The sequence below is a fragment of the Anser anser genome, assembly GCF_964211835.1.
Source record: "Anser anser genome assembly, chromosome: 3".
In the NCBI taxonomy this organism is placed as follows: Eukaryota; Metazoa; Chordata; class Aves; order Anseriformes; family Anatidae; genus Anser; species Anser anser.
In genome coordinates this window covers 1,974,308-1,989,413 of record NC_139722.1, presented here as the reverse complement: position 1 = coordinate 1,989,413, position 15,106 = coordinate 1,974,308, and the positions used below count along the sequence as shown (strand labels likewise).

General features: G+C 43.7%; 1 protein-coding gene across 1 annotated transcript in view; it reads left to right on the top strand.

Moving 5' to 3' along the window:
* ELP3 (elongator acetyltransferase complex subunit 3) overlaps nt 1–15,106 on the top strand; it is an 84,698-nt gene that overhangs the window by 17,756 nt on the left and 51,836 nt on the right. The window contains exons 8-9 of the mRNA XM_083831733.1: nt 10,902–11,063; nt 14,360–14,486. Of these exons, the coding sequence (XP_083687859.1) occupies nt 10,902–11,063; nt 14,360–14,486 (289 nt within the window). The remainder of the gene's footprint in view (nt 1–10,901; nt 11,064–14,359; nt 14,487–15,106) is intronic.

The window sequence follows — 15,106 nt, the reverse complement described above, 5'->3', positions numbered from 1 at the left end:
AAGCTGAATTACTTCTCCAAAGCGAGGAGCTCGATCGCTCCTTAGAAGCCCAGTAGCTGTGGGCACCTTGCGCTGCGTTGGAGCCATGATGGTGACAAATGGAGCCCGGGAAATGGCACCGGAGAGGTCTCGTAGTCCGTCGCAGCAAGCGCCTTCCCAGACATGTCCTTTTACATGCTCAGAGGAAACAAATGCGTGTACGGCTTGGCTAGCACTCTTTTGAGAGATCATATTGGTGCTTTATGTACGAGGGAGTGAGTTTGGCGAGATAAAGCAGGGCTTTTCGCTGGCAGTTTTGGCTGATGACTGCTTTTTATTAGCTCTGCTTATCATTTTATTGGTACGATCTCGTTGCTTCCTCAAAGTAGCAATCAAGCTGTTTTCCTTCCTCCAGCTGAATGTTTTCAGAGGGGCGTCAGGTGGGGGCGAGATGAATTTCCTTTAATAGGTTAGATGCAGGAACTACAAAGCAAGGTCTTCGCTGGACACCGTCTTTATGCAACAAGAGCTTTTAGGGCATTTAGCTGTCAGACGTCTACGCAGCACCAGAAGCGGTTATTTTCCTCAATAACAGCGAGGAAGTGGTTGTTACTAAGAATATGCAACTTTCCCTAGGCCACAGTGAGTCAATATCAGAACTGAAATTGGAACTAGATTTTTTTTTAATACATATAAGTCTCACCTAGTGCAGCCTTTCTCATCAACTGCAGCGAGAAAAGCTTCAGCTCCGGCTTAGATTTAATAAAAGAGCCTGTCACGTCATTTCTTTCTTAATTTTAGACCTAAGCATTTTCCTCCCCAGTCCCTTTTTAGCCCATGTCTGTAACCGTGTATTGACTATTCCATGGTAAACTGCCTATATAATTACGACTTGACTGTTGGTCGTATCGATTTGGTCACAGGCATTTAAATTTGTTGTTCTTTCAAGTTTCCCTCGACTAAATCGCACCGCAAGGATGTGAGGAGCCAAGGGCAAATGTTGGGCACCTCCTCGTGCAGGTTTTGCTCGTTGGGCTGCATGCGGTGGGCAGACGAGGTGCTGGCTCTTTGGTGTCACTGCTCCGACGTCGTTTGTTGCTCCTCGCGTCGACTTCAGGACGCTCGGATGGAAAGGGAAAGGGACGTGGAGTAAAACCTGTCCCGTGGGAGTAGCTGGGATCGATTGCCTGGCGGAGGTGGAATTGAACTAAAGGTCAAATAAAATCGTGCTGGAATCCACATAAGGGACAGTTAAAATTGGACTAAAATCCACTTCTTTTTTGATTGCGTATTGCTTGGTGGAGGGATACCAGAAAGGCAAAACTGACCAAGATGGGGTATTAACCAAATGGAGCCTGCAGCTGGGCCTTCTGCCTAAATCCTGTGTGGGGCAAGGCCACCGTGCTGCGCAGAACTGGTGCTCAGAGCCGAGAGTGGGGCTGTATTTAGGGTTTGTCCCTCAGTACTGGGCAGAATCTCCCAAATTACTGCTAAGGAATGCATTTGGGTCTTTCTAAAACTTCATACACTAAAGTGTCTCCAGTTTTCTCTCCTTGTGCTGAGCTTATTTTTTTTCCCAAGCTTTTCTTGTGCGCCACAAAGTGGTTTTGAAAACAACACGGGGCTTGGTGACCCTCACGTGTGGGCATTTTTCTCACTTCGGAAGATAACTGCGTGATTTTGGTAGCACAGGAAGGTATGTTATTACTTGTAAACTATTTTCTTTTTTTCAAATAGGAGAGGAGCTGCTGTTTGGCACAGGAAATCTTACCCTGTAGCGAGCCCAGATCTTCGTAACGCCTTCAACCTTCTGATTACCTGAATCTCTTCTTTTGTAGCTCATTTTGCAGTTCTGTCTGAAGTCTTTCAGGATTCATGGATTCTTTTCTCTGGTTGCCATTTCCAAGTGCTATTAATGGTAATCAAAGGAGGCGTAAAGGCCGTGCTAGCATCCTGGAAGCAAGGATAGGGGTTTTGGAATAGCTGGTTGAGTGCACGGGTAGCCCACCTATGGTTTGACCCGCTCATTGAACTGTCTTGGCTGCTGAAATCCAAGCTGGAATGATCAGCATGGCTTGTAGGACTAGTTGCATCTTCTATGTATACAACGCATGTGGTTTTTTACTGGCATTCATATATTACTCTGCAATTCAAAGTATCCGGCTCATATTGAGGGGAATTATGTACACTCCTCATCTGATAGATTGGGTATGGGCTTAAGAAGTGGACATTTTACAAGGAAATTACCTATTTTCTTCTTGCCAACATCTTGGGAAAAGTTGTGTTTTGCTCTCAGTAAATACCCTGATGTGTTGGACCTCAGTGTCTTTATTAGGGTAACTTTTTTTGTTGTCTCACCTGCTAAAACAGCAAACCACCTCCTCCTTGTGTAGAATGAGAGAGAGGTTCTTGTTTTCTTGGTACAAGTTTTCATCCTAGGGCAGATGGGCTCTTTTCCTCTGGCTCAACGAAACTTCTAGGCTGTAGTGGGTGCCTTTGAAGCGTCTGACAAATAGGTGAAACTACCTGGATTTCCGAAAGTGAGCTCTTTCACCAAAGCATCCTAAAAAATTACGGGATAAGACTGAAAGTCTTGCATGCATTAAGGACTGAAGGAAGTTGGGAGAGGGAACAGGTCCATTTTCACAAGAGAGGGAAGTCATTAGAGGTGCCCCAGCGGAGTCTGTGTTGGAATCTGGTAGAGGGATGCGTAAATAATCTGAAAAGGGTTGCTGACACCATTTACTGTGGTGCTGGATTATGTGGAGCAGTAGCAATGAGCTGCCAGCAGAGAACTGTAGAAGACCTTCACCATGCTGAGTGGGTGGGTGGTGAGGGGCCAGGGGAAAATCAATGCAGAGGAAGAGCAATGTGTGTAAAAATAAGAGTTCTCCTTATTTTCCTACAGGACAGTGAGCTCCAAGTTGGCTGATGGCACCCAGGAAGAAAGCTTTAAAGTCGTAGTAGGTGACGGTGAGAAACCCAGCCTTGATGCTCGGTTTTAGTTACAAGACCAGCTCAGTGTGAGGGATCGTAATGAAGGGAACAGGGAGCGAAATGGGAAATATTGTTATGCTGCTGCATAATTCGGCAATGTCTTCACAGCTTGAACTGTGTTCAGTTCGTTTTAAAAATCAGGGAGGGAGGGAGGAGAATGACACTGTAGAACTGGGGAAAACATCGTAGAGTGGTATCGTAGAGGCTCTATAAAATCCTGAGAAGCATGGAGAAGACCAGGACCAGGTTTGAGAAGGGCAAAGAGCTAGCATAAGGGAGGATGAGATAAGCACTCTCCTTCCCATTTAAGGCTTATTTCAGTGTTTTTTTTTCCCCCTAAACCTTTAGCTTTGACAGAGGTAAAGCAGAAGTTGCAGCTTTGCTCCGGGTAGAACCGTGCATCTGCGATTTTTCTTGTTTGAAACATTTCGCTTTAGCATATGCTTATTCGTCCTGGTATTTTCGCTTACAGCTTGCTAATAACTTGTTGCAGGGAAAAAACAACAAACATTATCTATATTGCCGTTGCCTCCAACTTGATGGATGGGAGCTGGCTTACAAAATCAACCGCCGATGTTAGAAGGTCCTGCCGGGGTTCCTGTTCCGTGTCCTTTTTTTTTTTTTTTTTACCTCCTGAGCTAAGAAAAACCTTCCAGGCCCTGCTCGTGTGCCCTCTGAGGACACGCGGTGGCTTTTGAAATAATTGTGTGTGTATGAAGCCAGCATTGCCCAAGTGGAGGTCCTTCTCTCCAGCCTCCCTGCCCGGAGCTCCTTCACGCGCTGGTGCTCTGTGAAAGCTGTGAATGGTACAAAAATAAACCACGGAACCCCCCCGTCCTTCCCTCCAGAGCCAGTATCGTTCCCTCCCCTTCGTTAGAGCCAGGCGGTTAATTACTCAGTGCCAACAGCCCTGTTCGGGGTGGGTCCACAGTGCCTTAACGTAGGTGGGCTGCCTCTGCTCGTGCTGAGCTTTTTCTTCCGAGGGTTTTCTGATGTCAGATCCATTCATTGTGGCTGCAGCTTGGTAAACAAATTAAGAAAGAGAGCAAACCAGTAAGTTCTGGGGTTTTTTTCTTCAGAACAGATGCTATTTTAAACGCAGACCCTATCCTGGATTTCACACGGGTTACCCAGCAGGAGGGAGCGTGTTTACGTGTGACTTAACTGTTAGTGGCGTTTCGGGGGGAAAGAAAGATTCGTTCTCACTTATCTTTTAGCAGGTATAAATACTGTTACTTTATCAAAATCGGGAAGTTATATTTTACCCAATAAATTACTGTATTTTAGGTAAATGTAAGATTTCAGTGCCTGAGAGCTGAACCTTGGGGACCTGACGCTGTTAAGAAACCAAAGCAGTCTGTCATACTCGCGGTGGCGGTGATAAAGAAAACTCTGAAATGTTGTAATAAAAAGGGAGCTGCAGAAAGCCAAATAACTGGCATTTGAGCTTTCAGAAATACCTGCTCTGGGCAATCATCAAAAATGCAACTTTTGAACCCCGTCTGGTGAGTAAGATGCCACCTGTCCTGTTTGCTAGCAGGAAATTGTAGCTGTTGAATTAATTATTGCTAGCTGCGTCTCAGAGAGCGGCGTGGTAATAAAAGCGCAGCTAGTAGGGATCGGGAAAAAGGAGGCCATTTATGTAACGGGTGAGGATGCAGAAGGTGCTGGTGTGCTTTGTTATCAGCAGCCTCTTCTTCAGAAAGCCGGGGTGTGACTTTTGGCATGATTCCGTGTGCGTAGACGTCATCGTCTGCCTTGCACACGTGTGGTTTAGGGTTCCTTTTGGGCGATGCTCCCTTAAATTCAAGGGCACAAGAAGTGCTTTTTTGGGAAGAAGTCACGCTTATTTGAGATGCTGGACATTCGCAGCCGTTGTTGCTCAACTTCGCGGTCATCGTTGCTCCAAGCTAAACTTGGAGGCCAGCAGCCTTCTGCTGAGGGCTCCTTTTGTCCCTGATTAAAATTCTTCATTTCCCACCCAGCCCTCCAACACTTTCCTCTTCCCGCAAGGCTCTGAGCATCTCTCCTAAGGCAGGATTTCATATTTAATTTTCCTTGGAGCAGGCTGAGGGTAGATGAGCAGCGGTGCTCATCGTTTTCCCTTTCTAGCCGAGCTGGGACTGCCGACTGGGACGTGTAAGAGCTCAGAGCACCATATTGTGTGGAAATCGCTGCTGCTGGGTAACGCATGAGCAACAATGCTGATCAAGTAATGCGAGCAACATCATTATTTACTCCACCTTAAGAAGGTTTTATCTGGCTTTTGAAGTCACATTGAAACGTCCTGGAGGCACCTTTTGGGGGACTGTTGGGCTGGGTGAGTTGCTCTGCATCCCTCCCTTCCTTCCCTATAGCCATGTTCACCTCAAAACTTCTTGCTCTCGGTGATTGTTTCTCTTTGGTGCTGCCCTTCAGCTGCTTCAGCTGCTTTTTGTGTCTTTTTCTGCTCTTTTGCCTTTCTGTTTACCTCCTCTTTAGGTAGTCTCCTACTTAGAAATCTGTAAAGCAGATAAATGGTTTAAAGGCATGCGATGACCATGCTGCGTACACAGTGTTAACTCGCTTGATTCTCACAGTTTTTCTTTTCTGAGCTTCCTGGGACAAGGCAAGTCTTCTTGTATTGTCTGGCATCCTGCCGCCGATCCCAGCCAGGGAGTTTGGATGCTGCTGTGGGATGGCTCGTAGGTAATTGATTCTTTGATGTTCGGGTCTCGGAGCTGATGAGACTTTTGTCTCTAGACCAGAGTTGAAATGAGAGAGAACAGAGGCTTTGTTAAAAGAGGTTTTCTTATGTCAGGACTGTGCCATCTGTTTTTTCTCTAAATGAGAAAGTACCTGCAAGCCTATGTGAAACTGCTGTGTCTGGTGGAGAGCGAGGTGCTTTTTTGATCTAAAATCCCTGCCTATTTAAGAGGCAGATTCTGATTTGAAGGTCTGTTTTATGTACTGGCTTTCTCTGCAAATCCACTCAATTATTCTCTAATGATTAAAATTAATAGTCTTTCTTGTGCCTCGTCTTGATTCAGACAGTTCTGTAATCATGCAGAAAACTGACTTTATACTAGCTATGTCTGTGCTAATCGTAAGGTTTGTTTGGATCTCATTTGCTTCATTTGTATGGCTTAGCATCTCTTTCATTTGTATAATTCATCTCTGTGGTTAGTCTGTTATTAAATTTGCCCCACTGTCATCTTGTGCTGTATACTTATCTTGATTTCTGATTGCTCTTAGAGCGTGACAGATTTTGGATTCTTATTTGGGATTCCTCAGCACTGCTGTACTACAGATAAAAAGCAAGAAGTTTGTAGGTGTACCTGTCTGTAGGGAAGGAAGGGAGGGATGTAGAACCACTCACCCAACCCAACAGTCCCCCAAAAGGTGCCTCCAGGACATTCCAACGTGACTTCAAAAGCCAAAGGAAATCTTGAAGGTGGAGCACTAAGACTGTTCCATGGAAGGAGGTGAAATACCATGAGGTGTTTGTTGCTGCTTGAGAAGATAAAATCCATTTCCAGCCTCAGATTCTGGAAGAAATCCAGATCACAAACATTTAACACCAGAATGAACCTGCAAACCTGCTCCGCTTGTACATACAAGACCACAAAATTGGGTGCAATTTTCGGCTCGTTGGGCTCATCTCATTTTTCAGGACTTTCTGTGTTTTACTTCTTTTGGTCTTCAGTTAATAATAGTTTTGTTTGCCTTAGTCATCAGCAAGGTCATCTTAACCTCTTGTGACCAAGTATCCTGCAGTCACTCTTTTCAGAGCTATAGCTATCTGCTTTCAGCCTGTCTGCCTGCTTGGATCGCGTCTGTTCCCTCTTAATGTGTGCCTTGGCTAGCGTGCCATTCCTGCAGGATATGTGGCTAGATGTCTGTTATTTTTAAAGATTGAGGGAAGTCAAATCCATCATTTCCATTATCACGATAAGTTACTGGATCCTGTTAGCGAGCTTACGGGGTTTTGGAAAAGTTGAGCGTAACGTGCTTAAACTTCTCCAAGAGATTTGGCTGGAGTGAGATATTTTGACGTTAAAATAGAGACTAGAACAACATGTCACTCATTACATTGATTTTCAAAACAGACATTGCAGAAAATTATTGTCATTGACCTGAATGGTTTCTAATAGGATTCTGTTGTTTTTGCCTCTGGGCCTCGCGTTTAATATTTGTGTTAAAATAGTAATTTCTGAGGGTTGGCAGATGCTATCAATATTGGAGATGGGCAAAGAAGGGATTCATCTGTATTCCATAGCATGTTGTATACGAGCAAGTTGGGTACTTTGTTATGGGAAAAAAATAAAGCTGTTTTTCTAGGAATGGGGCAGGATTCTATTCCGAGAAGCGGCGAAATATCTAGAAAAGATTTAGGAGTTAAGTCACATTATCATGAGCTTTCTGTATGATTCAGCAGCCAAATTACCCTTGACTGTATAAATAGTGGTAAATTGGATAGGAATAGGCAAATCATATTCCATCTGGATTTAGCACTGGTGTGTCTGCAAAGTTCTGTGGCTGTTTTTGATATCAAAGGCAACAAGAAGAATGCTTAAAAACTGGAGATAGTGCTGAGAAAAGGCAAAAAAAAAGTGTATGTTTTAATCCTTGAATGTAATGAATGATACACAAAACTTCTTCAGTGTAGTCTGACACCCTGATACCTGCAATATAGTGGAGCACAGTTAATTTGGGGGATTTCTGTATGTGGTATGGGATACCCAGGAGGGATACAAGCAGGCAAGGAGGGCACGAGGAAAGCTTAGCTGGAGCTGAAACTCCAAGGGACTGCAGAGCAACAAGAAGGACTTCACTTCCATAGGTACCTTGTCAGCAAAGGAAGACCAGTGTGGGTCTGCTGCTGGATGAGGCAGGCAGCTCCATCGGGAAAGACCCAGGAAGAGGTAGGCAATAAGCAAAGTCAGTCTTGAAATAGCTAATCTACTGCAAATCGTTACAGAAATCATTGCTTAATAATAAAAACTAAAAAAATGTGACTTGAGATCCACAAATCAGGATTAGATTTCAAAGATATACTTTTTTTAAAAAAAAAAGCTTTCTCCACTCAAAAAAAATAAGTAAAGTATTAGTCAAGTATATATCAGTTTGTCATTTCTTTTTCTCTGTTGGCTGGTAAACATTTGTCTCAGATCCTGACAGTGTTTTGAAATAAGAAATACTGCCATGCTGGTTTAAAAAAAAAAATCAGTCTCTGTCTCAGTCTAAATCCAACACTTAGTAGATAACCTTCTAAATAGTATTTTCTGCCTTTTTAAGGCCCCCAAGCTCTCTTTTATAGCTCACTGTTGGCCCTTTCTATGAAAGCCTGGCTGGCAACGGAGGTGTTGGCCATGCATAGGGAAACGGTGAGCTTCAACGTTAAATACTGGCAGGTCTATTTGTCTAAAAATGAAAAAAATTATCTTAGTTGTGTAATGCAGCTGTATGCGGCATAATAATAATTGCTACAGTTTTTATGGGTACTGATTGATTACTCCTTCCATCCAACACCAGGTTACATAAATCTAGTAAAGATTTTAATCGATGTCCACTTCTGGTGCTCTCTGTTTGGCTTCTTAATTCGTAATCTTGCTATTTGTGCCTTCCCTTAGTTTTAGGATTACATTTCAAGTGGAATAGAGCCGCTCTTTTTGCAAATGGAAAAAATGGTGAATATCCAAACGAGTGTTTCAAGTTCAAAAGTCACGAAAAGGGAGCAGAGAAGTCAAGTTTATTCTCCTCTACTCAGGAAATGATAAAAATATGTTGCCAGAAGTGCCTTCGGTGGATGGCTGACGATCGCGTGCTTCTTTCTCCTTTCCAGTTAGTTGAAGGAAGTTTGTAGTCTTAATTAAAGGGGGACCACTTGATTCAAGCTTTTATGTTAATAAAGCAAAGTGTTAGGCTGTGCTCTACCTGTCCGCTGCATAAAATAATAAATAAAACGTAAAATAAATAATAAAACATAGTTAAGACACGTGTCTCTTTCCAGCATTGAATTGGACAAGAGAATTTTGCCAGCCCTGGCACCATACTGAAACCCTGTCGGTGCCCTCAGTAGGTGTTATCATTTTGGGGTCTGCTGGTGTTCGTTAGATTCAGCATCTTATAACTCAGCTATAAATTTGCTCCAGGGGGGGAAATATAATTACTTTTGTCTCCCCTCTGTATTTCCAGCCATGATTGCAGGTGCTTAATACAAGCACGTCCCCTCTGGCACGATGGCTGAGTTATCCGGTGACTTATTTTTTTTTTCCCTTAGCTAAAATTTCTCTCTTTAATTCTTGCAAAACACGGCGTCTTTAAAAGTGAGCATATTTTTAGGCTGATGTTAATGAATCGCACATTGGCAGTGTTTTTCTTGGCACGATAAACACTTGTTCTGTTAGTCTGTCAGATCAGTGAGCCACAAACTCTGAAATGTTTTATGTTGTGTTTTTTTTAAAGATGCTTATTTTGACAGCCATTATTGTCTACCCCCCCCCCCCCCAATATCTTAGGCTGTATCAGTTTGAATGGAAGTTTTGCCCATGAGTCTGAATCTACCTGTTTTTTTGCCTTTTTTTTTCCTCTTTTTGGTCAAATTGGACCTCCGCCATGCTAAAAGTTAGACTCTCCGGAGCTTTATTTTGACTCAGAAGTCTCCAGCCATCCAGGGCCAGAAACCAGGTGATGAATCCTTATAAACTACCTAATAAAGAACTGAAGTTAGTCATCCTGGTGGCTTGTGGTGTGCAGTGCTCTTTCAGGTATCAGCGTAACGTCTCTCTCTTACTCAAGGTGTCCTCTTTCCAGCAACATTTAATATGAATACCGAGATCTTCATCATTGGGGAGCATTAAAGAGACCGATGCTCTTCTCGGAGGGCAGCCGTTAATCCTGCCCACATCGCAATTTGGGAACTATCCAGATTACCTCCGCAGTTTCAAATGGCTTCAGAAGAGGAAGTTTCATTCTTCTTGCTGTAAATCTTCTGCCCTGTGCTGCAGTCCTCTTACACAACCACCGTATTCTGCAGGAAAGGTGACTACTGGGTGGGGGGGGTATGTGAAATGGTTCTTAAATGGAAGTGAATATCATCTCTGTTGGTGGTGTAGGAGTTCGTCTTGATTTATGGTTTCCTGTCGCGAACTTTGGTTCAAGGCAGCTTTGGATTCCTTTTTCCTTTGTTTTACTCCCTCGTAGGTCAATAACTTACCATTTGTCGTCAGTAGAGGATTTTTACACTGGCTGGAACAATTAGTCTCTGGTAGACATCCAGTGATAAATGGGGGAGAGGAGGGAAAAAGGCTACCAGTGAGCTCTGTTTCAGTGTTGGACTCAGTGAAGCTGAGAGCCTGCGACTGGCTCAGAAAGGCGATGATTTGTGTAGTTTTTCATGGCTTGTATGTTTTCAGATCATGGCTGGCTCTGGTCCTAATCCCTGCGGTCTATCTGTGTGCTGTAGGAATTGATCAAAAATGTCCCTGCTATACCAAAATCTCCCTAACGTGAGATCCTCTGTGGTTGTAAGTGGGAACGAGTGCTCACACCATCCTTGCTCCATCCCCAAAACCAAACCCAATTCTCATCTCCTACTCGGACTTCCCCTTTTGCTCGGGCGATGCTGAGTACCGAAGGCTCACTCTGTTCTGCAAGCGTCTACCGAGCTGGTGTTGTTTAAAAACACCCTGCAAGGCTGTACCAAGGTCAGCTCTTCTGTGCACAGCAAACCCCAGCCCTTTACTACCGTGTGTATTCATGTGTTGTTTCAGGCGCGTGTTGGAGTAAGGTCGGCAGCCCCCTGCCAGCTGGGATCATCGTTTTTTAAACCTGGACTTTAATTCTGATGGAGACTGCAAAGAACTCACCTGGAAGACATTGGAAACTTCTCTGGTCACCTACGACAGCTTCACAGTTTTAATAGAGGATGGTTTTTGTTGCAGGTACTCGGAACGAAGCCTGACAAAATGCATCGGGATAACAATAGAGACCCGGCCCGATTACTGCCTGAAGCGGCATCTAAGTGACATGTTGTCCTACGGCTGCACGAGGCTGGAGATCGGAGTGCAGAGCGTGTATGAGGACGTGGCCAGGGACACCAACAGGTGAGAAGGAACTTGCAATGCTCGTGGTATGCTTTTTGAAATGCTCCGGAACAGCAGCCCTATTTGAACACCCATTTAAGATCAAATATTGAAACATTTGGCTCGTTTCCTTGCTTGTGTGGCCGTATGTCTGTTAAGAAAAAGTAATAAACTGCAGTGGCTTCATGGAATTTGTTGTGGCATTGTGTAGACCATGTTATAACAAAATGGAGTTATTTGTAGTATTTTAAACTCAGGATCTTTTCCTGCATTGTACATTTCTCTCTTTTTGTTGTTGTTGTTGCTTCATAAATAAATGCAGTATTGTGAAGGAGAAAATGTGCCCGGAGAGAACTTGTAATTCTCATCCTACATAATTCACAATCTTTAGTCTCGAGCAGATACAATGCAGTGTAATCTATGGGAGGCTCTTTGCCAGCAAACAGCCTGCTCTCTGCACCAGACACCTTATTCTGCTGAGCATGGAGAGGAGAAATGACGATGGCAAGTACAGGGGGTGAGACACAGTGAGAAACGGCACCTGTTGATGGATTAACCCCAGTCATTCTGTGGTTACAACACGTCTAGGGCTGGCAAAATAGGTTCAGAAGAAGCCTGTGATTTATTCCTTGTCATCTTGGACCTGTGGCCAAAAGCACAGCTGTCCTACGTAGGAGAGTGTGCAATACATTGTTCATCCCATCCCTTACAGGCAAGAAAGCTAATCTTTTTCTTTCATTGTACTTCCTTTTTTTTTTCCTGATAATTCTGGTGATATTTTGAAAGAAGTGATTCTTCTCTTGATCATTTTTTCACATCTGACATTTGTACAACTTGCCTTCGTTGTATATTCCAGTCACCGACCAAAGACATTTAATAACCGTAATCATAGATAACGACAGAAGCAGTATGGCTCAATAAGCAAAACACATTTTTGTTAATACCTACCTTAAAGGCAGTAGTGCAAAACTGAAAATGTTGGACATTTTCTTTTAGAGGCTTAAAGTAAGAATCCCAAATGAGTTTCTTCCTGCGGGTTGAGCCGTAGTCTTGCTTGTGCATGGAAGCTCAGGACGTCACTACTATGAAACAGTCAGGCTACTGCACTGGAAAAGCCATTTATTGAGTAGTCCAAGAGCAGACAGCTCGCATTTATAGGTGGTATTTTCCTCCTCTAGATGTCAGAGCTTTCCAAAGGAAAAGATCCATCCTGGGCTAGATCTTACTTTTCGACTAGTTGTATTCACTACTGGTTACTTCTGACACATTGTAAATTTAATAAATCATTTCTTTTCAGCTTTTAAAATCTTTTTTTTTTCACAAGTTCCTTTCAAAAGGTGCCCTATCCTAAAGTGGAACTGTAAAGCTCCACTTAGCGATCGCTGCAGTCATCTTTGGGTTTCCTGTGGTTTCTGTGTTAGATCAGAGCCGGTGCCATAAATCATTCAGAGCCGCATGTCACTTCTGGCTTGTGAATTTGCTAATGAACCCTTGATTTCCTGCTGATGAATCAGAAGAAGAATGAAGTAGTATATTACTGACTATTTCACTCAGAACTAATCCTGTATGGAATTATGTTTTTAAATGTTTTTGACATTCTCAAAGCTGCTTGCAGAATTCCTAAAAGGCTTTGCTGCAGGCTCTCACAGCAGAGCCAACACGGGCTGTTGGTTCATATGCCCCACTCCAACATTTCCGAACAATGAATTGGCATATAGTTTTAGAGAAGAGTGATTCAAGTTTTCTTTTTCTTCTGAAATGACCTCATTTTGCTTCTGTTCTCCTACTTTGTGGGGGATGTGTTTTGCTTCAAACTTTTAATATTTTGCTTGTAGCAAAATGTCAGATTACAACCAATTAGGCTAACTGTTTGGAAATTACTTTCTATTATGTTCCATAAGTCATTAGTGAGGTTTCTGAGTGCTTTGGGTGGCTGTGAGGCAGAAAAATATTCAAGAACAGATCTAGGCATCAAATAATCAAGTTATTGATGCAGCTCAGATTCCACTTCTAATAAGAAAATAATTTTTATTTATGAAGCAAGTCTCCCATTTACTCCCCTCAGGCTACTCAAGGTCTGGAGTAATACTGTCCTTGAACAGTCTCGGAAAAACACCATAATACTTCTGAAAAAAATCATTAATAAAACTGTAGTTGTAAAAATACAGGTAGGGGTTTAACAGAGGAAGGATCTACCGGCGGAGAGAAAGGAAAAGGTCCTTAAAACAAGGGAAGTGGCTGTTTGCTTTGGTTAACATCAGGTCTCGGCAGAAGGCAGGCGTTCGTGGAGATGCCCAGATGGCATCGATTTTTCATCCAGAAGACTCTCGAGGAGAGGAAGAGCCGCCCGCTGAGCTGATCCGTTGGCGAGGAATTCCAAGAGGCAGGGTGAGCTGGTGGGCGAGCGCCATGGGAGGACGACGGCGGCGGATGCTGACGGGGCAGAAATGGCTGCAAGTGTCAGCCAGCGCCGGGAGAGCCCTCGCAGCTGGGCGACAGCAACAGCAAGGACGTCGTGGGGAGACTGATCCCGTGTGATGGGCACCTCCCCGGAGCTGCTCACAGTCAGGGAGGTCGCTGTTGCGGAGGCAGAAGAAGGCTCCTGAAGCGTGGAGGATGGAGAGGTTTGCTAGAGGCTGATGAGTGAGGTGTGATTCAGCCTTTGCCCCTGCAGGCTCCCACTCTCTCCGAGCTCCTGCAGTGCAAGCCTGAGTTGGTGTGGTTTAATGGCAGGGAAGAACATGAAATCCTTCCCGAGTCCCGGTTCGGTCTATGTCTTGGAGGTCTGACACCTCTCAGAACCTGTGAAGAGTTCCTTTTGCTCTAAAGGGAGTACCTGGGAGTTTGGCAAGCCTCTTGTGAGGACGATTTTCTAACCAGCTGGTTCTGCGTAGCCCCCATCCTTCTCCTTTTCTGTTGCTTTTGTTTCTGGTTATAGTTTATTCTGATTATACAGAGTCTTCAGTGCAGTGTGTCCTAGCTTGTGCTGTGACATCTCCTTGTGTCATCACTTTACACGGTATTTCAGCAGCTTTTGGAAGTTTCTCAGGCTGGGGTTTGGAAAGCTGTACTCTCGGGGTGGTTCACCTGCTGCAGAAACAGCAAACCCGACTGCTTTTAGCCACTAGCTTAATTTACCTTAATAGCAGCCACGTTCCCAGACTTGGATGGTGATAAACTGATAAAAAAAACTCATCCCTGCTCATTTCCTGGAAAATAATCTGAATTAAATATATCAAAAGGTGTCTTTTTCTGTGTGACCTGGGTTGCCTCTCTTGGGTGTCTGGGGCTCTAAATCTCTCCTTTTCTCTTCCCAGAGGTCACACCGTGAAGGCTGTGTGCGAGTCCTTTCACTTAGCCAAGGATGCTGGCTTCAAAGTGGTGGCACACATGATGCCCGACTTACCAAACATGGGGCTTGAAAGGGACACGGACCAGTTTGTTGTGAGTATGGCTTAGGATCACCAGGAGTTTCTGGTTCGTTCCAGCTGTTCCATCTCATTCTGCCTCTCTTTCTTAGCTCAGCTATTAGTTAGGAACTGGGCCGGAATTATTTCTTAAGGACAAACAATTTAAAATTCATTTTTGAAGGTGGAGGGTAAGAAAGATTTGTTGAACTACTTCATCCAGAAAATTATATCCTTGCCTCCTGAAAGACTGAGTCACTCAGGTCTCAGTGGAATATAGCTCTTCCAATGCTAACTAGGGCTCTTACTTTTTTCCAAGATGGTTTTCTTTCCTTGGCTTTACAATAGTGCATGTTTCAAAGTTAAAAGCATGCTATCTCGAAGGTAATTAATTGCAAAGTAGAGTGTATAGGTGTATTATATAGCATCTCTGTTCTTGGCTCAGCGCCGCTCAATAGCGTTATCAATGATGTGGAAGAAAATATAAAATTATTTCTAGAGAAATTGAAATGAGAAATAAAGAGCAAATGGTAAACATCATAGGGAATTAAGCACCTTACCTGATAATGCGGTAGATTTTTTTTCATGATCTCATTATTTTAAAGTCCAAGTGGGTTGTCTTTTTAAAATAGTTCAGAAATTGCAGTCACGATGTAG